Below are 24,716 nucleotides of genomic sequence, written 5' to 3'. Positions count from 1 at the left end.
ATTTATTTAATTGTACTGTAAATATTTTATTACAATAAAATGGTCAAAATTATCGATATTCTTCTTTATTAGAGTTTCTGAATATCCAGATTTTTTAAATATTCGATACATAATTTTTAATTTGTTTGAAAAAAAGCACTTTTTATATTTCTTAACTAAAATCTTTGATTCTTTTTTTTATTTTTATTTGTGATATATTGTGCTCTTTAACACATTAAAGTCCATTCACGCGTTTTCGCGTGATAGCGAAACTTTGTGGTCAGTCCGCTAACGCGTTTTCGATAGTTTCGAATTTTCAATAATATAATATAATAACTCCAGCATGTAAGAATATCGTTTGAACGTAATTAATACGGTATTATATACTTTTATACTGACTGAAAAAAAAAATTATTCGTTTAAATTAAAATTTATTTAATAAAATTTATTAAAAAAATTAATAACTTTGTAATAAATACAACTAAATAAAAATATTCGATCGCTTGAATACCATCTTTACTTAATAATGTAACACTGAATTTCATCAAACGGGCTGGTGTGGGTCAAAACCGCCTGTGGCCCTTCGCAGCGATTTGCTTCAAAGAAAAATCAATTTGTCTCCCGGATAAAGAATGGCGCGTCGTATTTTTCGCTTGGTAATACGATTTTTTTATATCCCGGTCCTGAATCGCGGGACGTCCCCAAAGTCAACAAGTTAATAAAACAGCCAGGCAGCCACTTGTCTAACCTCGATCTGAGTAAATTTTTATGGAAGGTTTTATGTCACGAAGGGGAAAAAACATAACGTAAAATGAATACTACGGATACGCGTTTAACGGCCGGCCGATCGGTTGCACACGTGAACGTGTGCGAGTGTGTGTCGTACCAATTCTATCGTAAATTAATTTTTACGCGCCAACGACCCATAAAGCATTCGCAGGGGTTGGAATCTGCCGCCCTTATGTTCCAATACGATCGGCTGAATCGAAAGCTAGAAATGAATCATGCGTGGTGTGTAAACGATGGAGGCGTAAAGGGTTAATCGCAATAATTCCGCGCATGAAGCAGCGATACGGAGCTCGGTGTATCGTGAAATTGTTGAATGAGATATTTTATTATTTCATATATTTTTATATTCAATGGGTTATAAAAAGAAATATGCAAATGCTTGTGAAAATGGAACATAACCATATATTCGTATTGAATGTATAATAAGGGATGTAAGCGAAAGATCTACGAAGGGTCTTTGCAAATTGTTTTTAATGAAAATCAAAATTTTAGCTTTCTTATGTTCAATATTTTTATTGGAATAAGGTTTGTGATGCAAAATACGAGGCACGTTCCTTTTCGCCGATGATCACAAAGTATTTTTTAAATATGTCTCATCGAGTTTAAGCTCAAAAAAATGTTATAGCATAAGATATTCTAAAGCAAAAACACCACTTAAATTTGATTATAAAATTGGTATCAATGTGCTTCATCGCACAGAGGTGGTAACTGATTTTTGTGTTCTAGCTTGCGGAGCTCGGGGGCATTGTATACCTTGTTTAATAACTTAGAACACCGTACCCTTCAGCATGTTTCTCTGATCTAGTTGCCAAAAAATGCAATCGACTTACTTTTAATAGAAAATGTCTATAATAAGCAAGTATAAAGACATTTTTTTAATATATTGTGTAAGCAAATTTGTAAGTTTAAAAGACAATATATATTGTCCATCATCAACTGACAGGTTATATCTAGTGTTTCCTATTGAGAATTTTTTGAAAAAAATGCCAAATCGGGAATTCATATTCACAAGAAATTTGCTAATTATTCGAGAATTTTTATAAACTGCATAAGAAAATGTGCCTCCGTGCCAGATGTTTGAAAATATGAATGCTTTCTTTTAAAGTATTTGAATGGCAAAAAGTTGTTAGTCAGCTTTGTTAATCTAAGAACTACATTGATCAGATACGAAGTCACCGCTATTGTGGGAATCGGCAGATTTAAAAAAAATTGGGGGGCTTTTACAAAGTTACGCCATAAAATTTGGTTGTCAGCGATTTTAATTTTTTTAATTATACATTATTTTTTTATCTTATTAGAAATATGCTAATAATCACCTGTTATTTTTTCTATGTTTAATATTTTTTACTACTACTCCTACTACTATTTTCTCTCCGTTTCGAGCATAAATACTGAAGTGCGAAATTCCTTTCTAACATGATCAGTGGTCGCCAACCGGTGGTCCGCGTACCATTAATGGTCCTTGGGAGAATTGTGGTGGTTTGCAGAGCAATTTAAATATACTTAATTTTTTTATTAAAATGTTTTGTAATATTCAGATTAGACTTGCTTTTAATTTAGAATTTTTCGCTTTATTAGTTTGCGTGGTAGATCAATATTCAGTATAAGCGATGCAACTTTCAAGTAAAATTACCAGATTTTTTAGTCTTTAATTTAACCTATAGAATATCTTTTTTCAAAAAAGATGTACTTATATTGTATATATATGAAAAATAAATTTTCAATATACTTTAAACTTTATATATAATATAAGGGGGTTTGCGGTTTTGATTATATACCCCTCATATCTTAAAATGATGACCCATACATCGCACGTGGCGGAAGCAGCGCCATCAAAGGATAAACAGTGCAGCAAAGCGGACATTATTTATTTTACGGTATCATAAATGCTCGCTATTTGGAATCATTTAAACCAGTTGCATGCCTTGCAGTATTTATTATACATAATATGGTTACAATTTTCAGTGTCGGGGAATGTTTCGAATATGCAAGCTAACGCTTCAAAGGGACACGGTCAATTGGGCGACGGCGATTGGGCGACGGTCAAATGGGCGATTCAAAATGGGCGACGGACAAATGGGCGATGGCCTTTTGGGCGACGGTCTTTTGGGCGATACAATAATAATGCATTACAAATAAATGTGTAGCAAATCATGATCCTATAATTAATTAAATAATTTACATAATTTAATACATATTAAAATATATATATATACATATACGTACATACGAAAATATAAGTAATATTTTTTATAATAGAATTAAAAAATGAAAACATTATTCGGTCTAAACAAAATATAATATACCTACATAAGATATAGTATGTATATATTTACTTATCATTTGTGCTTATTTAATCATAAAATATCACTTAAACAGTTTGATTTTTTTCATTCAAGAATATAAGAGAGTTACACGATATCATAAAACACTTAAAGCACACGGCTTAAGTCGGTAATTTTATTATAAATACCTACCTGATAAATGTTCTTAGTGGGCCCTTACGCGAATTTTTTTTATGTTTTGAGCCTTGGAAACTACTGTGAGAACAAGCTTTTGGAATTTCCAAAAATCGCATATTTTACAGTTATCTATTTTAAATTAGATAGGATAGGTATATAAAAATATAATAACACAGAACTAGCGCTGATAAGTGTTTATCGTGGATTTTACCCTTTACGAGATTTTTTTATGTTTTGAGACTTATAAATTACTGTGAGAACAATCTTTTGGAATTTCCAAAAATCGCATATTTTACCGTTATCTATTTTAAACTGGATAGAGTGGTTATATATAAATATAATAAGCTAGAACTAGCGCTGATAAATGTTTATCGTGGATTTTGCCCTTTCCGCGATTTTTTTTATGTTTTGAGCCTTGGAAATTAATGTGAGAATAAACTTTGGGATTTCACAAAATTCGCATATTTTACAGTTATCTATTTAAAATTAGATAGGGTAGTTATATATAAATATAAAAACCCATAACTAGCGCTCAGTATACTTTTGAATTTTGACTGAAAACATTCGAAAAAAGTTTCGTTGCGTCTTTGAAAATTATTTTTGTCGTGGTTTTAAAACACTTTGTCACAGTGTCATTGTGTTTTTGGTAAAAAAATTCAGTACAGCAAGAAAATAAGTATGTAGCTTTATATTCACATGTGGGTTATATTATATGTGTTATTTATAGATAATTGTTTTTTATAGATTATTGTTGAGAGCGACTAATTTGAGTTACCACAGTTTATATTCTTTATAAATGGATAATTCAGACATATTAAGTCAAAAAGACAAGGAAAAATATTTTTGGAATGGATATCTTTATGAAAAGAATAGACCAAAGAATTTTTATAAAAGTTTTGAGGTACAATAGAAAAAATATCATAGAATATTTACATGGTATTGCATATAATTATAATATGAGTTAATAATTTGAAAATAAAATTGTTTTTCATTTAATATACATTTTCGTTTTAATGTATATTTTATTTATATTCAAAATAAAGCAAAGCGTGCAAGTTTTTTTAAATTTCTGTCGCCCATATGACCGTCGCCCAAATAACCATCGCCCAATTGACCGTCGCCCAATTGACCGGAATCGCCCATTTGTCCGTCGCCCAATTGTCGCGTACCGCGCTTCAAAGCGATGAAGTTTACGGCGGCAATTCGGTTATTTCCTATTGTGACGTAAGGTGGAAATTTCATAGATAATAAAGGTGGTGCCTCGCAACCAAATATCAAATGGGCTACGAGAAGAAAGGCTTTCGCGATATATGTAGTATGTGGGTGTAGATAAATCGCTGAAAACGCGTCGTATATTTTGCGCGAAGGTTTATCGAAAACGCTTTAAAACCCCGAAAGAAAGAGTTAGAACGTGTGATAAGTATGCAAAGTACGAAAGCACTCCGGCGTTGTTGTATATGCGAGACAAAAATAAGCTTGGTTATAAATTTACAATGCCGAATCGAACTTCTTTGTTCGGATGTGTTTTAATAAAAGTTATACTTAAAAGTTGAGAATTATTTATAACGAAGAGCAAAAAAATTATCAACATAATTTTTATACAGAAGTTTAACCATACAAGTATTCAAAAATACCATTTACAATTATTTTGAATTTCAACATAAAATTGTTCGTTGAATATGTAGCTTACAATAAAGTTCTGTGAAAATAATATATGTACCTTAAAATAATACTGTTAAACGACACGAAAAAAACTCGATGTATTATATATGATATTATTATAATCTATTCTGATTCCTACATTTCTTAAAGGTGTGTGACTTCTTAGCCAGTAAGATGCTTAGTTGAATATATTTCGAATTTTATTAGATTATATTACAATTGCGACAGACGTTCTCTCCGAGCGGTGGTGGAGAAGCTGGCGCATGGATAATGTCCGTGTGAGGTCCTCAAAGCTCTAGTGTATTTCGGAAGTTGCTCCGTCTCTGCTATGGTGGTGCTTGTATGGAGGAGTTCCTCTCGAGATGTGAGCGCCTATTACAGTATGTTGTCCGCGGGCGTCTGCTGGTCTTTTCAAGTGGCTGCTTGTGACTTCTCTCTCCTCATTAGAGTCCAGGCTTTAGTATCCAGAGCTGCAAAGCTTACTTACCAATCACAATCACGCAGCGATCATCGTTTCTTAGAACAGCGACATATGTATACGCCTTTAGAAAGCGACATTTGCTTGATAGGCATTGTCCAAGTTCGTTTACTGCAACGGGAATTTTGTAGATTTGGTGATTAATTATATCCGTGACAAATAAATATTCTCTCGATGACAAAGAATATTTACAGTAAGAACACTTGCATGTTATTTATACTAGTCGTAACGAGGTATTTTGTGTGGTCTATCCTTTACGCTATTGTATTGTTTCTTTGTTGATGGATGATCATTTTGGTCACAGTAAATTAACACAAGTTTTAAGAATAAGACCCTTTCAAACGTTCCAAAATTTTGGTAGCAACTTCATAATTATTTTTAATTAAAGAAAGATCATTTTGCATAATGTAGTAATAGAATCTACTTACATAGTTATTTTTATTCTTATATATTTTATTTATTTTGTTATAGCCATTACTATCATTGGTTGAATTTTTACTTTAAAATGATATAAATTAATTAATCTAAATACTTATACTGATTTTAAAAGTGATTATTAGTTTTTTTCTAATATTATTTATATGTATATAGATTATTTTATTGTTTTAGTTGATTATTTATTTCATACGGATGGCTATATTTATGGATATTTAATTATAAAATAAAATCGTTTTTAACAAAAATTATACATTCTAAAAAAAATATATTTCAAAGAATAGACCTCGTAAAAATATTGGCTAAATAGTCTGATCCGCTATAATGTTTCAAAAAGGCAGCTATTCAAATATTAAAAAAAAAATTAAAAAAGATTAAATTGATAAAAATAACATGTTAAAATAGAAATTAAATTTAAATAAAAAAATTCTTATTTTTAATATTTTTTTCTCTTTTGTATAATATAACAAAATTTGAAGCACGATAACTGCCATAGTTTATTGATATTTTTATAAAACTTAGCTTAAAAATAAATCGGATATTGACTTAATTTTGTGATCTCGACTAGTGTATTTCATGATCGAAGAGCGTTCCAATATTGATGATTTTCAATTTTTAAAAGTACCATTACAATCCATCACAGTTTTTAATAATTGCCAACCTGCAGTGCAGAGCCTATTTTGCAGCAGTGCCGTTATTATCCATGGTAGTACATGTCCGGTTCACCTGGGCTACTAGCACCACCACACTGCAGGGGTAATCATTTATCTTAGAGGGTCGTGTCGCATTATGCAAGTGAGCGCCGTTAGAGCCTCATTTTGAATATGCCCTCTAGCTAGGGCCAACATTAGGAGATACATAATTTATAAAGTTTAATGCGGGTAAGGGAATTTCCTATGCGATCGCACAGGACACAGAATCAATTTTCAATTAGGGTCAAACAGTATATCAACAATTTGCAAGCCAGCGATCAGACCCCTATCCATAATGTTACAGAGCGGCACTATCATCAACTTTGATACTCTTGGCGTTTTATTACATCTTTCCCATACGTGTTTCAACTTTGCTTTTATGACACTAGATGAAGCCGAACCATACTTTTAAACTTTAAACGCTATAAATTGACTAATAGGTAAGCTCCAACAAAGTATCAACTTCGTTTTAATAATAACCACAATTAATATATACAATAATATAATTATTATTTATTGCATCATTATTTATCTCGATTGAAACAATCGTTGTTTTTAAATTAGCATAAATATCTTCAATATAATAAAAATGTATGTAATAATACACGTAAACAAAGGAAATATATTTAATTATTTTATTATAATAAAAATAAAATTTGAATTTGCTCTGATTGATTTTCGAGCTGCCGGTAATGCGTTTTGTTGTTTCGACCAATCAAAAATAAGCATTCAAATATAAAACAAGATGGCCGACAGTACTGTGACAACAGTTTTAAATAATTATTATTTAATAATAATAAAATTTTGTTACGCGACAAAAATTTTCATTAATTCGTCATTTGTCTGAATATAAATAATCGGATTGCAAATTAACTAGGTGTGTTATAACTATGAAAATTAAATATATATATATAATGTGTTGAGGATAAGAAGAATACATTGGTTAAACTAGATAAACAATCATAAAGCAATCTTCATAATGAAATCTTTTGTGGCGACGGGAATTCAAAATTCTCAAATTTTGAATTCCCGTCGCCGGGCTCCTAGGCCGAAAAGTGAGTTTTTCCTTTTTTATTACGTAAACATTATCATTGCTTCCGATTTAATGCACTTCATATGTTTTAACCGTGAACGTGTAATATATCCTTAGTATGTATGAGGATTGAAAGTTAATGTCGATCAAATCGCTGCAAATTTAAAATTTCGCTTGAAAAAACATTTTCAACAAAAAGGGGCAAAATTTCAAAATAAGTAAAATTCATTAGCAACCAACTACTAAATACATAGTGTTGCAAAAATCCCTCTTACTGCCGCCTTTGAAAGGAAACTACACAAAATTGTATAACACTAATTTAAATATTTTTTAAATTATAAAGTTTCAGAATAAAATTTCAACATTTATTCAAAATATTTTTTTCAACCTTAAAAATATTTTTTATTTTATTATTTAATTTATTATAAATTTTATATATGTTTAGTTTATTATTTATTTTAAATAAAGTGAAAACTTTTTGCACTTATTAATTATTAAAATATATAATGCTGCGCAGAAAAAACATTTACTTTAAAAAATACATGAATCAAAATATTTTTTAATAAAAATAGACAAAGGTCTCAAAATTATTAATATTTTTAAAGCACACTTTTGGTCTAAGGTAACAGATTAGATGCTTGATCTTTTCAGTTTTTTGTTTTTTTGTAATTAGTAAATGTAATTAAAAACTGGCTTTTATATTTACACATATAACATGTAAACAACTTTTTTTAATTATAAAGTAACTTATGGTGTAAATAAAAATCGTTCTTATTACTAAAATTTAAATGTATGCTAACATTGTGTTATATGCAGTGTTAAAACGGGTCCTCAAACACCTAAAATACAATGAATGACCTTTAATTGCTCACATTGCATTAACTATAGGTGATCGATTGTGTTGTAGAGTCAGTAAGGTGTAACAAAATATTTTTAAATATCAGTAATATTTTTGAGCGGATGTGTAACCAATGCTATTTATTATTAATATTTATTTAAACTGTAAACCTACTTTTAAATATTACAAAATGTTACGTTTTAATATTACTTTTTATGTTGAACACATTTTGGTATTTTTTTGTTTTAATAATATTTAGTAAAGTTACAAACCCATTTTAAAAATTAATACAGTGAAATCTCTTTGTAACAGATACCGAAATAACGAAATTCGCAGTATAATAAATCTTTAATTTCTCCCTCAAAAACTTTCATACAAAATGTTTTCATTGTAACGAAGACTGATCTCAGTATAACGAAATATTTTGATACGGATTTAAGAATGACGTTATAACTTGACACAATATTTCTCCAAATTCAGTTCGTCCTTGACTTTTTGTTTGCCAGATGTGTTCAAAATCGACATTACAGGTGTTTCGCTGACCCTCAAACTTTTTTTATAAAACATTTTTTTCACAAATTTTATCTCGTATCTCACGATAGTGAGATACCGACAGCTAGTAGGTATCATATTGCATTTAAATGTCATATCAATATTTGGCCACTTTTTTCCTAACTTCAATACATTTAATTCAATCTTTATAAAATCGATATATTTATTTGTAATAAATTTTATGTTACATTTATATCTGAAAGTTTTATGTCAATAGTTTTTTTATTTTATTATTAGGATTAGATAAAAAAAATATACAGTTATGAATATAAAAAAAAAGTATAATTTATAGCTTTTATATTTATTATTTAAGCTTAATGTAAATGGTCGATTTTTTTGAATAGGTGTATGAAGATTAAATGAAATAAATGATCTAAGTTTATGAAGATTGATTGAAATAGCGTACCATATATACGACTTTATTAATAGACTAAGGGTGAAGAAAACCATAAAAAGGTATAATGAATATAGATATAAAGCTTTCGACCTCGCCCCCGTTAATTGAAATCTCAAACGGCTTAAAACTAACGGCAAAAGTTACACGAGCTGCGTGCTAAAACAAACAAAGAGATTTTGCGGTCAGGTCAAAGTGCCTATAATACGTATAATAACGAAGGGCTTAAGAAGAGCTGCGAAAGCTCGGAAATAATGACAGTCTGCTGGTGAAGCGTTTATGTATTCATCTTGAGAGGAATGCGACGGAATGATTGATCGTTTATCTCATCAGTTGACATGGCTGCACACACACACACACAAAAGTATTCTGAAAAAATATAGATTGTCTATGGGGAAGAGCTGTCAAGTTACCCATACGCGAGATGAGGACAAAGTGCGATATTAGACCTTGGAATATCGAAGCAAATCGAAATCCAAGCGAGCGCAGTCCCTAAGGGATTTTGTATTTTATGTACTATTAGGTTTTATTTTTAGAGTTATTTCTAATAGGAAAAACAGTAATTATCTACTTTTTAGTAAAATTTAAGACTCTGCTATTAAAGTATCATGTATATATTTATCTATTTTGTCTAACTATTACCTTAATTAACGTTAGTTTACGTCTGTTTCAGGCCAAACTCGAGACGAAAGCCCTGAAGGCGAAGAGGCCGGGGTTCACGGACGACCGCTACAACGAAACTTCTTACTACATTGAAAATGGTAATATTAACCTAATCTGAATCTATCTATAGAATAATATGTAAATGTATTTATTACCTACACATCGTGATAAACATGAAATTGGTGATCCCATTGTTACAAGCTCAATCAGAGAGCGATCGACTCGACTCTAATGGACGCAATCTCGATTATGTTTTATTTATTTTTTCAACTTTTTAATTCTTGCAATTTTCTTACTTCTAAAATAAGGGCTTATACCACTGATCTTTTGATTCAAATTTTATACTATAAAATTAACAGTGGTGTTACATAATATAAAAATTACTTTTGAAAGGAAATGAGCATTTTTTAACTGAGCATCATCATCGATTGCGTTAACGCGGAAAGCCATAAATTGTTTATTGAAAAATAACTTTTACGACACTAATAACACTAAACACAATGGGATTATGTTATTATTATTTCGCATTGGATAATAATGGGGAACATTTTGGAGCTGTGTCGATTGCTTTCAGGCGTTTTTGAGGCTGCCGTGTTTATCGAACGGCCGTAAACGTGCAATTTGCCGAAATCACTTCTATACTATAAACTTATTGATTCGGCCATAAAGCAACTCGGAAATAATAATGAGGTCATACTTTAATAAAACGCTCTCGGGGCGAAAAGTTTTCGCGAACGGTTTCCGATAGAAGAACTTTCAGCATGAATTTCGCTTAAAAGTTAAAGTATCGCGACCGATATGAAATGCACCTTGATATGGATATATGTGTATTAGATATAAAATGATTTAGTTAACATCTACTGTAAATTGCATCTCTCTATAAAATTAATAAAGACCAACAAAAACTTTTTACTTATTGAATCCACTGTGGTCCAATTTATTTAATCACAAAAATAAAGCTTCTTATCTTTTATTTATTTATTGTAAATGTTGGGTTCACTACCTTAAAAAATTTTATTTATCCACACGAAACGTTGTTTTTTTTATTTCTTTGATATATGAAACACTAAATATATTTATATATGTTTTTATATACTTGATTATTGATTATATTTGTCCATCGTATGATATTTCTCAAAGCAATCTTCCATATAAAGATATGATTTTGAATTACGTTTTTAAACATATTAAATTGCAATTAAATTGGCTCATATACAGAGCAATCCAATTCTAGTTTCCTATGTTGGCAGCATTGTAAATCAAACAGCTGTCAACAATCACGCGTGCTCAAAGTGCCAAATGCAGGGACGTCGTTTCCAATTTTACTAGGGAGGGAGACAAAAGTTGGTTACTCAGTGGTCGTTTTTTCACTATTTCCATGTCATTCATATTTATAATATTTCACTAAACAACATGCATTTTTATATCTAAATTCAAGGTTTAGTATCTCTGTTTAGAATCCGCGTTAAAATCAATAAAATCATGCCTTTACAGTGGAAATGCTCGGTTATCTAGAGTTCATATTAAAAGTTTTCATAACAATAATACTACTTATAATAGGTGGTAGGTGATTATCCCTTCTCAGAAAGCAATTATCCCTTCTCAGAAGTCAAAAATTCACGTTAAAAGCATTAAAATCGTGCCTTCGTCGTCGCAGTAGGAACATTTGTTACTACTGCGACGCTTACCTTTTAGGTTTTTATAGGAGGGGGGGGGGGCAAAAGTTGGCCATTCATATTTTTTAATTCATATTACAACTTTTTATAACAATAATATGACTTACAATATTTAGGTATTTTAAAGTAAGTTTTTTTTTACTTCTTGTCTGTTTCGATAGACCGTTGGCGTTTCATGTAGCAATATGAAGTAAGTTTTATTATTTTCTTAATTATTAAAAAATCGTAGTTTTTAACAGTATTACGATTTTTAATAAGTGAGAATTAAATGAAGCATATAAACCAAATTTTGACTAATAGGAGAGCGCAAAAAAACAATTTTCTCTTCTCAGAAGTCAAAAGCAATAAAATCGTACCGCTGCCGTCGCTTTTGACGTGCGTTTTATTGCTTTTGACGTGAATTTTTGACTTCTGAGAACTGATATTTATTTTTGCGCCCTCCTATTGACCAAAATTCGGTTTGAATTTAATTTAATCAACACTCTTATATCAGTCTGTAGTATTATATGTGAGGATAGCTTTCATATTTTTAAAACATAATGTAATATCGAAGTGCATACAAACTATGGAGCAATATGAGAGATGTGACGTATGTCTGTACTTCTTCTTTTGCTTATTTAACCTGAGAGAAATATTTTCGACTTTTAGATTTTCATTAAGTTAGATTTGTTTTTAAATAAAATGGACGTTTCGCAACTGTCAAATAGTTTCATAGACATTTTAGAGCAGCATATAATTTCACTAACATATATTCGCTAAATTTTATTTTCGTCAGCAGAAATATATATCTATTGGTTAAAATATATTTGTACTTCACTAGTGAAATTATAATTTCACTACAAAATACACATTAACTGTAACATTTATACATCGCATGTGAATAAATAATGATAAGTACGTAAATTAATTTTACTAGCACCTGCCAGATAAATAATATATTTTCACTGATAAAAATATATATCTACCGGTGAAAATGTATTTCGATATAATTTCACTTAAATGAAATATTTTTAGAATAATTTTTTTTAGATTTATTTTTGAGGGATAACTCGTAAATTTCTGGTCTAGAATCAGAGATTTCATTTCAACTTAAGGACTGTAATGGTAAAACTTTTTCACGTGACATACATGCCTTTGGACTTTTAAAGGCTAAAAAAATATGCGACGAATAAATATAGTTCAATACAATATCTTAATGGAATATTAAATATACTAAGTCGATCCGATTGCAATCCCATTTTCGAAAGCATTATCCAATAATCGCTTCATGTTCGAGGAAAAGTTTGGCTTCGATCGTCATCAAAACGACTCCTATATCGAAACGAAGCCTTAGTGCTTCGCAAACCTGAGAGTAATTCTCGAACTCTGACATTTGAACACAAAGTCTTCCGAATCGATCGTATTTGGCAGTGTCTGTTGAATTTCGCCAATAAAGATTGCCCCAAAGTTGTGTCAGAGGCACGAATTTTTAAGTAAGTATTTTTTTCGCTATTTTTACGTTCCGAAAAAGACGTAAATGTTCCGTGTTTTTTTTAAATTGCGTAATAACTTTCCCAATATTTCTGAAGAGAGCTTGTTTTTTTACACATTGTGTGTAATATTTTCTTTGAGTGAAAATTTATATTAAAACCTTTCAGTTTATTTACAATATCGATTGACGGTAGTCGATTATGGGGCTTTGGTAATTTTAGACAAACTTTAAAAGTGTGTATTGTAAATTATAAGTCAATTAATCATAAACTCGTTAAAGAAACGCCGAGTTGCAAATTATGCAATTAAAAAATACAAGAAGATATTTTTTTATTTAATTTTATGTTGATTAGCTGTCAAATACTTCGTCTGGAGGCAACTTTCCTAAAATAAATTAAATAAATGTACATTAGGCCGATCTTGTTTTTTTTTTTTTTAAAAAAGTCATAATTTTTATTCGTACCAGTATTATTTTTGCGGCTATAATTAATATCACAAATGTTACACAGAGGGTGTTTTTAATGGAGATTGTCGACGGCATTTTTTCAAAGATATCCGCCGATCTGTAATGTTAATTTGCACCTTTGCCCGCGGGTTTGTTTCGCCAATATTCGATCAGGATCGTGCTTTCGTGCAAAACTCCTTATCGTCTCTCAATCGTAAAACCCTGTTTAAATGCGTAAGATGTGATTTAAAATTTGACCTTTTTTGAAAGCAAAGCGTAAAATGTATCACACCGTTCGACCGAAGTTTTGCACTGTATAATCAGCGCCCACTAAATCATTCCCTTTATCTGTGGTAATCCGTATAATTTTCGGTTCTAATCGTTCGAGTGGTATTTTTAGTTCATTCCGAAGGGCGTAGTTTATTTTGATTACACACATTTTTGCATAACGCTACAAACAATGTATCGAAATGATTGTTGTGCGTGACATTGCTAAAATTTCAGTCAGTGTATACTATGTATTTATGGGTACCCACTTGAAGTTCTACTAGTCGTATTATAACTTTTTGCAATTATTTATTTTATGAAAATTATATGTATATATAATTTAGGTTAACATTGATGCTTTTACAATATATAAACAACCAGCACTAAATCTCAAAATCTAATATAGTAATACAAATACAAAATCATCGGTTAAAATTTCTGTCAAAAAGCATAAAAAATAAAATTACATACTTCTCAGAATTCTTGTGTTTCAGGCATTTCATGAAAAAGTACGTTTTATAGCAACACATGGTTAATTTTTTTTAGCAACACATGGTTAATTTTTTCCCTTTTCCTATGACAATAATTTGTAGAACGGTTGCAGCGGGGACTTCTAAATTTTTGTGTTTCTTAATATTTTTCAATCAACGGCAAATACAGGTTTTTCACGTGACTCAATTTTAAAATTAATATCACCAGTAAAAATATTCTTAAAATAGCCTTAAAGTATGGAAGATGTGATAACAATAGAAATATAACTTTGCTATATTTGGCGTACAGAATGCTATCTAATATCAAAAATAGCTATCAATGCGAATTTAGGGCCAGAAATTTTGGGCATTTTATGGTCGCATATGTTTTTTTTTATTAAAGTACAATTAAATTACAGCTATACTTAATTTTTAGTATCTTTATCTATCAAAGTGGACCTTAATGCTTTATTTCTAATTTTATGCTGTAGTATATTTTTGAATGTTTATACATGCTTGCGAATTTCACGAAAAAATACAAGGATTCAAAGGTCAAAATATTTTCTTTTGAAATATTGAATTAAGGTGTATTAACAATTTTCATCTTTGTGTTATTTTTTTAAATGTAAAATTTATAATGAAGATGCCGACATTTTTCACGAATTATCCGTCTGACTATGACATCATATTCCTTACATTCGGGTACTTTTAAAAATACTCTTGACAGTCTGCCGACCCCTGACTTAACATATACAAGGTGCTCAAGAATTCTACCCTGTCACCAATATTCAACTTTAAATCTGTATAAATAAGCTTATACTGCTTTAACTATATTGCAAGTATAAGCGTATGTATGGTGGGTCGATCGACTCATAACACTAACCGTGTTTTGGAAAAAAAAATTTTTTTTTTTTAATTTTTTTTAAACGGTATCTTTGAAAGCTATATTTTGTATCAAAAATTCAAGTCTATATCTTTAAAAGGAACCAAATACTAGCGTTAACTATATGCCAAGTCGCATAAAAGCTCGTATGGGGCCCGGTCAATTTACCATAAGACTCGTTTTTTTTTTTTTTAAATAATTTTAATTTTTTTTAAATGCTAATTAAGCGCTTCTTAACACTTTTTGCATACAACATTTTTTAGTAGGATTTTATTTTGCAAAGTTATGAAACTTTAAATTTTTACATTGGCCGCCATTTTGAAAAAAAATATCTTTTTTTTTCATACAGAACGTATAGGGGGTGCTTAATAGTACTATACGATACTAAAAAAAAATTTTTTTAATGCCTTAATTTTTAATTTAATGCCTCGAGTGATTTCGTCTCGTCGAAAAAATTCAGGAAATAGCCTCTAGTTAAATCTTTCCTCTCACTGCGTGCAACAATGAAACAAAAAAGCACCCGTGGCGAATCTTCAATAGCTACAGTGTTAAATGCGCATCTGCACTGGGCGTGTGAATCGAAGGTGTTAGGTAAGAGAATTATCGGCCCCGAGGACTCGGTATTATCCTTTCTCCCGGGTCTTGTGTGACATTTATGGGACGCGTGCATTACTCATGTGCCATTGTGTGCCCTTTATTGGCTAGTTGCCGTGGGAGCGAAGGGATCAGCTCGGTATTTCCTGTCGTTGATCGTCGGGGACAAAACACGACTTAACGCGAACACAGCAGAGGCGCAAAGTATGGTTAATCGAGGTTAAACTCGGAATTTAAATGCTAATTTGTTCATATGCGGGGTGAATATGCCTAATAAATAATACAAAATAAGGTGTACTTATGTACCTCCTTTATATAATAAGTAGATCCGAGTTTTCATGAAATTCGTATTACGTCGCTCGTCTGAATTCGTACCTTAAATATTTTAATGTCGAAATATTGTTCCATTGCTAAGAAGCGGTATTCCTGTTATTGTTGAACATGTTTAATTTATTATCAACTCCATTTATAATTTACTTCAAATTTCAATCAATATTTGCGAGTAAAATGGTAATCTAACTAACAATTCAAGTATACCATAAATAATTTAATACTAAAAAATTATGCTAAAAATATTTTCAAAATCTTTTTAATAGCACAATTTGCAATTCTGTGTTTCCTTCACGTAGTAATGATTAATTAACGTATAATTTACGAGAAACAATTTGAAACTTTGTCCAAAATTACCATCGCGCCCTAATCGACTCTCATTATGCGATCATGAAAAAAACTGAAAGGTTTTAATTTCTTCACCTGAACCATTTTTCCAATTTGAATATTCAATACCCACCAGAGACCCGCTTTTCCTTCTCTGTATAATTAATGCGTTTTTAGCGTTTAATTACTCGGCGCTTTTGCTTTTTTGCCATTATCTTTTGACCGGTCTCCGACATTTTTTGTGATACATATTTTTTCCTCTCCAAACCGAATTGCGAGCTCACCGTTCCGGACTAGATTAAAAGGTCGATTGTGGCGCTGGCCTTTGGTTGTTTACAAAGTGTACGTGTCCTCCCCGAGCCCCATTTTCGTTTCTGACATTTTAAACGCCCTTCGTTAGTCTGACTACTAGACAAATTGCCCTTATTCACGATTCCGCCGCGTTATACGTCTCTATTTTTTTATCTTACCTACTTTTTATGCCGAGATTTTGCCTTTGGTTCTAGGAATACTTCAGGTATTTATTGCCAGTAAACATGACAGTATTTATTGTATTAATAAAATAATTAATTTTATTTAAAAATCTCGTTTTCTATGGAAATAAATATAGACGTTTATCTTAAATTTATGTTGTATTCGAATTTAATCACGATTTTTTTTAAATTATAAAAAAAAAATTGGTAATAATAAAACAGTAAAAATTAATTATTATATGTGTATCTTATTTAACTATTTTATCTGATTAAATATTTGCAAAAGTTTTTTTTTGCTTTGATATAAAAACATAAATGTTTAAAAAATCAGTTTTTTTTATCCCTTTAAAATTATCAATTGTTTTGGAACCACTATTTGTTAAAAGCAAAACTAAACTGACTGCTATAGCTATTAGCGACTTGCAAAACAAGTTTGTTTGTCGCACCGACGCTATACATGCGCACGTGCCGTTTGCTTATTTGGGCGAATTAGGACTGCTATTAAATGCACCTTTTTTAATGCTAATACCAATTCATATGAATACGAACGGTCGGTAAAATGCGCCTAACAAGGACCCTAATTACAAATTATCGGACTACCGGTTATTTAGGCCAAATCTCGATGAATAGAATTAATAGTAATTTACTTGGGTTATCCTTGGGTTAAAAAGAGATAAAAAAAATAATACCAGCCATTGAAGAAGTTCATTGCTGCACAATTCTAGCTTGGAAATATGAGTTATATTTGGAATTTCTGCAATCACATAGTGTTTTTTTTCAATTTTGATTGTGACCTATTATTTTTTATGAGCATGGCTGTTGTAATTATCATCATGATAATAAGATAAATTTTGTAAAATAAAAGGAGCATAATTTGTCTGTAGATAGTACGTCGTTACATCGGAAAAAATATATATTTGCGTTATTAAATAGACACAAAAAGTTTTTTGGTGCTTTTAGAAATCAACCCTTTGTGTGTTACATTGTTTTTAAAAATAAATATTTTTAGATATTCATCGGTTATTCCTATACATTGTTATATTTAAAGTCATTCAAAACTGTTTCATGCCGTTGTCATTTTCACAAATTTAATTACTTTTTCAAGCATCATAACGCCAACGATTTTTATTGTCATTTATAAAAATATATGTTTCAAACATAATGTTTTTTTAGTTGTTACTGCTAATTACATTGTAAATTTTAATATATTATAAATAGAAGTTGCTATCCTCAGACGTCAGAACACATAGAAACCTATATATTCATCAAATTGGAGAACGCTAAAATATATCATACTTCCCGGAAGTCAAGCATTGACGTCATGAGCAATTTATCTATAGAACAGTGAGAACACTATATTATTATAATACAACACAACTGAATCTCATACGTTATTTTTCACCACTTCAACGCAAAAGTCACTATTCGCGTCTTCCAAAACAAGTTTCAGCAAAGTGTCGACTAATTTATTTTACTCAAAGTTTTTTCTCTGTTTCGCAGGTCTCCGCAAAGTCTACCCCTACTACTTCACCTTCACCACCTTCACCAAGGGCAGGTGGGTGGGCGAGCGCATTTTGGACGTGTTCGCCAGGGAGTTCAGGGCTCACCCTGCCGCTGAGTACGAGCGGTGCGTCAGGGCTGGAACCCTCACGGTTAACTACGACAGGGTCCCGCCAGACTACAGGCTTAGGCACAACGACCTCCTGGCCAACGTAGTACACAGGTGAACAAAGAAACCCCATTCAATCTGGATGTTACGCGTCCCTTGAGGGGTCGGATGATCCGGGAAAAATTTGTGTTCGATCCGAAAACTACACCCTTTTTACATATTTCGCTGCGAATTTGATTTGCACTCAGGAAGTACCCGTGAGCTGTCAATTGTTTTTGAATGAGGAGAGAGTGCGTGTTTGTAGCAGTAGAATGCAGATGGGTACATGGGAATGAAATTGGATTGGCAGAGTTGGGTTTATCTTCCCGGACACGTTGCAATATTGATATAAATTGGGGTTGAATCCAATGCTCTCGGAATTGCAACACTGATTTTACGTGATATATTGTAAAAAATTTCAAATTCAGGTAGAAAATTACATTATTATTTAAATACATCGGTGCTCACTTATTCGTTAATTGTGTGGAAATGCCTTTTTGCACAAAACAAATAACTGAAACATGCTTATCTATATATGAGCTTAAAAAAAAACTTTTTTATCTCTAAAATAAACATATTGTTTTATGTAAACAAAGTGCTTGATGTTAATACATAACAATAACATTAAGTTAAGTATCAGTTAAATAGATTATATTGTACGTTCTTGACTCGAAATGCTTCTTATCAATACTACAGGGCTCGCCAAATTATTATATAAAATATGATAATATTTAAAATATTTTTTAATTGAATTTAATACATACTTTTCCTGAATATGTTCATTAAAAATTATTAAGCAAAGCTTTGCTTCGACCATAGAATCTTTTTCAATGAAGATCATTGGCTTATTAGAACCGAGATATTTTAAAATAAAAATTAAGCTACTTTTAAAATGGTGCGATTTGTGCTTTAAAATAAATACTTTGTTCCATAAAACGATTTTTTTTTAACTTTTGTATGGTGAATCTTCAGATTTTTTGAAAAGGAATTGTTGCAGAGATTTATTCATGGGGTGTTCACTGTTCTGACTAATAATCGGTCGCTCGCATTTAATCTGTACAACAAACAATTCGTTTTATCGAACATTTATTTTATATATTGCTCATTTAAATTGTACTTCTTTTAAAAAAACTAACAAAGCCACAAATCTTTTTCTTATAGCTTTTCTTATTCACCAAAAATGTTAATCATACTTGCTTAATTTAATTTTTACTGTATTTATTTTTATTTTAATTACAAATTTGATCATTATAACTTGCCAGATTTTTCTAATATGTCATGTTTTATTAAAAAAAAATATGTTGCACACCTAAAATAAATGAGCACCATCCCGCATATTTTTTTTCAGCTTCTCATAGCTACCCCCGAAAACATTATTGTGTTTCGCAAGCTCTTTGAAAGACTAGATAACTTATGTATAATGAACGTTCTCAAGCGCTGACGTCCTGCTGCGACAGGCAAGAATTAGGGACGTAATCGCGACTCTAAAGTTCGCAGTTGAAAGTCACACTTACACGGCTTATTTACAGAAATCAATGATTTTAATATTATATTTATTTTGCCGACAGCCCAATTTACAAATATTTAACGATATTAGATCATATGAATGACCTTAAATGAATGACAAAAAGTTCCGTAATATCCAACTAATAATTACGAATATATCTTTATGATTTCGAGAAGTGATGATGCACGCTACTGTGATTTTAAAAATATGTAACTATTAGTTCTCTCGATAGGAATTTATTTTTTCAACAACATACGTTTCTTTTTTACACTTTTGCTTTGACAAAAAAAGAATAAAATAGTTCTATATATATGGATTAGCGCCTCAAATTACAATGGTAGATTTACAATAATAATTATATTAATATGAACTTCTTAAGCTTCATAAATATGATTAATAAATTACAACGTTTCGATTAACCCTTTTCAAATAAGCGATAATTACGTATAAAATTACAAGCCTCGTTTTTCATATTTTTATTTCAATATTGATTTTCACCGCAAACGGTCCAAAGTCACGAACTCTTTTATCGCAAATTGAATTGCTTTTACATTAAAATTAATCGCTCTACGTCGAGTAGCAAAATACTTAACTCTCCCAATGACGAACGAAAATCTGTTGCCATTATCCGCGGATCCATTGAAAAGCTTGCTCAATTTGATGAATGATTGTCGAAAGAGGTCGTGATGTATTTTTAATGTATTCCATCTCTTTGTCGACACAACATTTGCAGCAGGAGACGCATTCCCACAACGACTGTCCGATTCGATAGCACAAAAGTCCGTTAACGTTTCACTTTTGCCGATATCCGTCGTCCCCCGGAGCTAATGACACTCGGACGTCCGCCAATCGCGGTATCGGAAAAACCGAGTGGGTGGACTATCGGAGATTTATCCAGAGGCATTAGTTCCCTCTGGAGTGCCACTTCCGACTCCCATTAGTCATCCGAGGGTTTTTAAAGGCTCGGACGACAAAGGAGGCAAATTATGTATGAGTCGTTATTAGTTTGGCGGAAATTACTTCGGCGATGTTTCCAAAGCACGTATATTGCCCGAAAGTGTAACTTCTCTTTGGCATTTTTATTCGTTTCACGGACAGCTCGTTTTCCTTTGAAGTTTTTTTTTTATTTGAAAGTGTGCGAAACGCCTAAACCGCCATTAAAGTCAATTGCAATAAAGTCGACCCTATATCCTACATTCAAAAAAGACACGTTTGCATCAATTTTTTATATCAACTTTTACCAAGTGTGTCATGTGTATTAGATAATTTAAATGAGACTGTCATGTATAAAGTCAATGCAAATTTAATTGTACATTAAAATATTTTAAAAAACTTTAAATGCTGTAGCAGTGAACGTCACGTCTTCCAATTTTAACACACATACATTCGTGTGTCATATACATACGTCTTTATTCTTGTGAATTGCATACTTTAAAGAGTTTAGCAGAGATCGATGACAATTTTACACGTATGATATAATATTTAAAAAATGCAATTAAAAATATTTCAAAAATTATAATTATAATAGCGTCTATAATTAAGGGTTTTACTAAATCTAATCCCATTCGATATGATACTTGCCATTTAGAAATTCTGCTCGAAAGGATATGTGCGATTATATTATATATTTAAATTACTCTTAATTGAAATAGATTCTTGTTTCTTAAAGAAATCGGTGTCTTTATTTGCCAAATCAGGATAAAATGCTAACAGGTGTTTTTTTTTTAAATGAAGGTTTTGTCGCAGTGGCGTAGCTAGGGTATGTGCCGCCCAGGGCGATCCTTTAAATTTCCCCCCCCCCATACATTTTTTGCAGGGTCATAAAATTAGCATTTCTTCAAATAATAATTGGTTATTATTAAGCTCTTGTTATTCGTGGATTTATATATGTTTTAGTGAATTCAGGGTTAAGAACCACACTAGACGATCCCATCGCGAATATGCCGCCCCCAAGCAAGTGCCGCCCGGGGCGGCCCATCCCCTCTGCCCCCCATAGCTACGCCACTGTTTTGTCGAATTATTTGAGAACATTCGATGACAATTGACGCATTTGTGAATGAATACTCCATCATGTATTATATTGGTAAATCTATATTTTTTAAAAGCGGAATTATATCTTTAAATAAATAAAAAGCAAGTTTTAGCTAAGAAGAAAAACATAATCGAGACAAATTATAATTACATAATGTCAAACTTTGGGCAGTTTTCTTTGGTTTCGTTCCAACAATACTGTCACTTTCTAATGCTTTAGAAGAAGATGATTGATAGTACAATATAAAGTTTTTAAATTTCATTATGAACAATTGTGAGTGTACCGAATCCAAATTTTTGTGAATGCGAGGGAGATGCTTACATGTGCGTAAGAATATTCATTGTTTCGCTTGTTCTTGCTGCAGGGGCAATGCTCATTTCAAGGTTTTTCATCTGTGTCACATCCGGCTATAAAAATAAATATTTTGGCCTATTTCGCATAAAATAAATAAAAAAATAATATATATTTAATATCACAGTAACTGGTTGTCAAATCTCACCGTATCGTTGCGTTAGTTCCAGCGTCCGTGTGTTTTGGATAAAAATTGGAAGATGTGACGCTCACTGGGTTAGAGTATATAAACCGTTTTTAATTTAGAATAAAATATAAACGTCATTGATAAGATCCATTTTAACGATACAAAGGTAACTATTTTTTAAAGTGAAAATTTTAATAGATTGGCAGCCTCTAATGCGATTATTTAAATACATTAAATTTATAAGTATATTATATACGACATTCAGCGTTAGCTTTCTTCTTATTATTTTAGATTAAAATTAATTTAAAAAATGCTCATTTTTATTAGCTTCGTTAAAACGTGTGTTATCTTTATGCCTCCCCATTATTTTTACTACTAAAACGCCAGATAAACAACCGAGTTTAACGAAAACCCATACAACTACCGTGTCCCATTTAGTATTTATATAATTGTTGCTATTTTTAGCTTTTCTAAACAACGACTGTTCCAAATTTTTAAATGCGTATAAGCCTCGTACGTGTCCAGTTTGTTAATTTGGTCCTTAAATAAGCATTTGCATTTGTGGATATGTACAAAAGTCGAAGGTCAGATTTGTTATAATAAAATTTAATCTGCTGTTCAAAAAAAGTAATCTGCGTAATTGCCAATGTTACCTTTTTGCGTGAAATTGAGTCGATGTGCCGAAATCGATATTTTTTATTAGAAAGGTAATAGATAATTTATTTTACTTTTGTTTAGCCCGAGGTAAATTGCCTAAAAAAAGAGAAGCAAATTGAGTCAAGAGAGACAGAGGGCTTCCTTTGCCATTAGTTAATTGCTAAACGACAAAGGGGGGAGCTTTAGTCCGAGAACTTCAATCCCACGAGTCTGAGACTTTACAGAGAGCTCGGTGATTAGCGCTTTTAATAGCGAAAGGTCCTGTTTAGATGCTTCACTTAATATTTAAAATATTTAAGTGAGCTTCAAAGATAATCACTAAACTTTTGAGCCATTCCATACAGGCGATAACATTATATATAGTATATATATAACGTTAGCAACACACGTCTTTCACCTTTCCATAAAACAAGTCGAAAGTTTACCTTTAAAAACGCCTACGTATGTATGAATTCATAAACTCACAAACGTATTATATATTACTTAACTTACTTTTAAGGCGATTATATATTTCCTATTGTAAACATTTACTTATACTTTAAATATAATAAGCACAATAACTCATGTTTTAAGATATGTACTATACTAATTTTAAAAAATATCAATTTAAATTATTTATAATAAAATAATATCACAGCATGTTATATGTTATGTCCACATCATAGCGTAATTTATTTGTACAATAGTGTATATTTTAATTTTATTGTTTATATTTCCTAATACAACATGTATATTTGTGTTGTTTATTTTGCATTTTTTTGTTGTAATTTTCATAAAGTTATAAGTTTATGAAGATATCCTTAACGAAACTTCATATTGCACTGTGAGACAAACTGCTTTATTTTGTATGGAGGAGCTTGAAGAGATCTAACTTGAATTGCAATATAACTAAGTTGCAGATACTATTTTGGAATCTTATATTATATTAATAAATATCACAATCAATACGTCATTGGTTAGATGTTAAATCTATTTATAAGCTAAATTTCTTTAAAAAAATAAACATATTTATAACTAATCTTATATCTCATAAACTATGAATGCCATAGAAACAAATACAAGCATTTTAACAATGTTTATTTCATGCTTTTGCTACTTTCAGTCATAAATAGATAATGGGTACATTAGCCACTTTATATATTATGAATACAAATTTATATGGAGAAAAATCCTCGAATTTGGAATGATAAACTTTAATAATAGAAATCATACGTAACAGTATGATTGTATATGGAGCTTTTACCGATTTTGCCAATACAAATAATCATGAAGCTTTTAAGCTGGCGAAATGAAAATAACACATATTATTTTTTACTATAAATAAATTTTGATAATTTTTTTCAAACAGTAAGCGCTTCACATGTGTGTGAGAGATGGCAACGACTACGTAGAGAATCTCGATATACAAGTATTGAAAGCTCATCTCTATAGGTATTGTCGTGAAATTGATACCCATAACAGCTTAGTAGAAGTTCCCGTTAG

At 30.9% G+C, this 24,716-nt stretch overlaps 1 protein-coding gene across 8 annotated transcripts in view; it reads left to right on the top strand.

Annotated features, from left to right (window-relative positions):
• LOC148233677 (pseudouridylate synthase RPUSD2-like) overlaps nucleotides 1-24,716 on the top strand; it is a 482,025-nt gene that overhangs the window by 439,531 nt on the left and 17,778 nt on the right. For all 8 annotated transcript variants that reach the window (XM_088188775.1, XM_088188769.1, XM_088188768.1 and 5 more), the window contains exons 4-5: nucleotides 9,988-10,075; nucleotides 18,413-18,635. In XM_088188775.1, the coding sequence (XP_088044901.1) occupies nucleotides 9,988-10,075; nucleotides 18,413-18,635 (311 nt within the window). The remainder of the gene's footprint in view (nucleotides 1-9,987; nucleotides 10,076-18,412; nucleotides 18,636-24,716) is intronic.

This window comes from Plectrocnemia conspersa, unplaced genomic scaffold (genome assembly GCF_051122295.1).
Source record: "Plectrocnemia conspersa isolate PC_06_02 unplaced genomic scaffold, ASM5112229v1 ptg000007l, whole genome shotgun sequence".
In the NCBI taxonomy this organism is placed as follows: domain Eukaryota; kingdom Metazoa; phylum Arthropoda; class Insecta; order Trichoptera; family Polycentropodidae; genus Plectrocnemia; species Plectrocnemia conspersa.
Note: the sequence above shows the minus strand (reverse complement) of the source record. Positions and strands in the feature narration are given on the sequence as shown.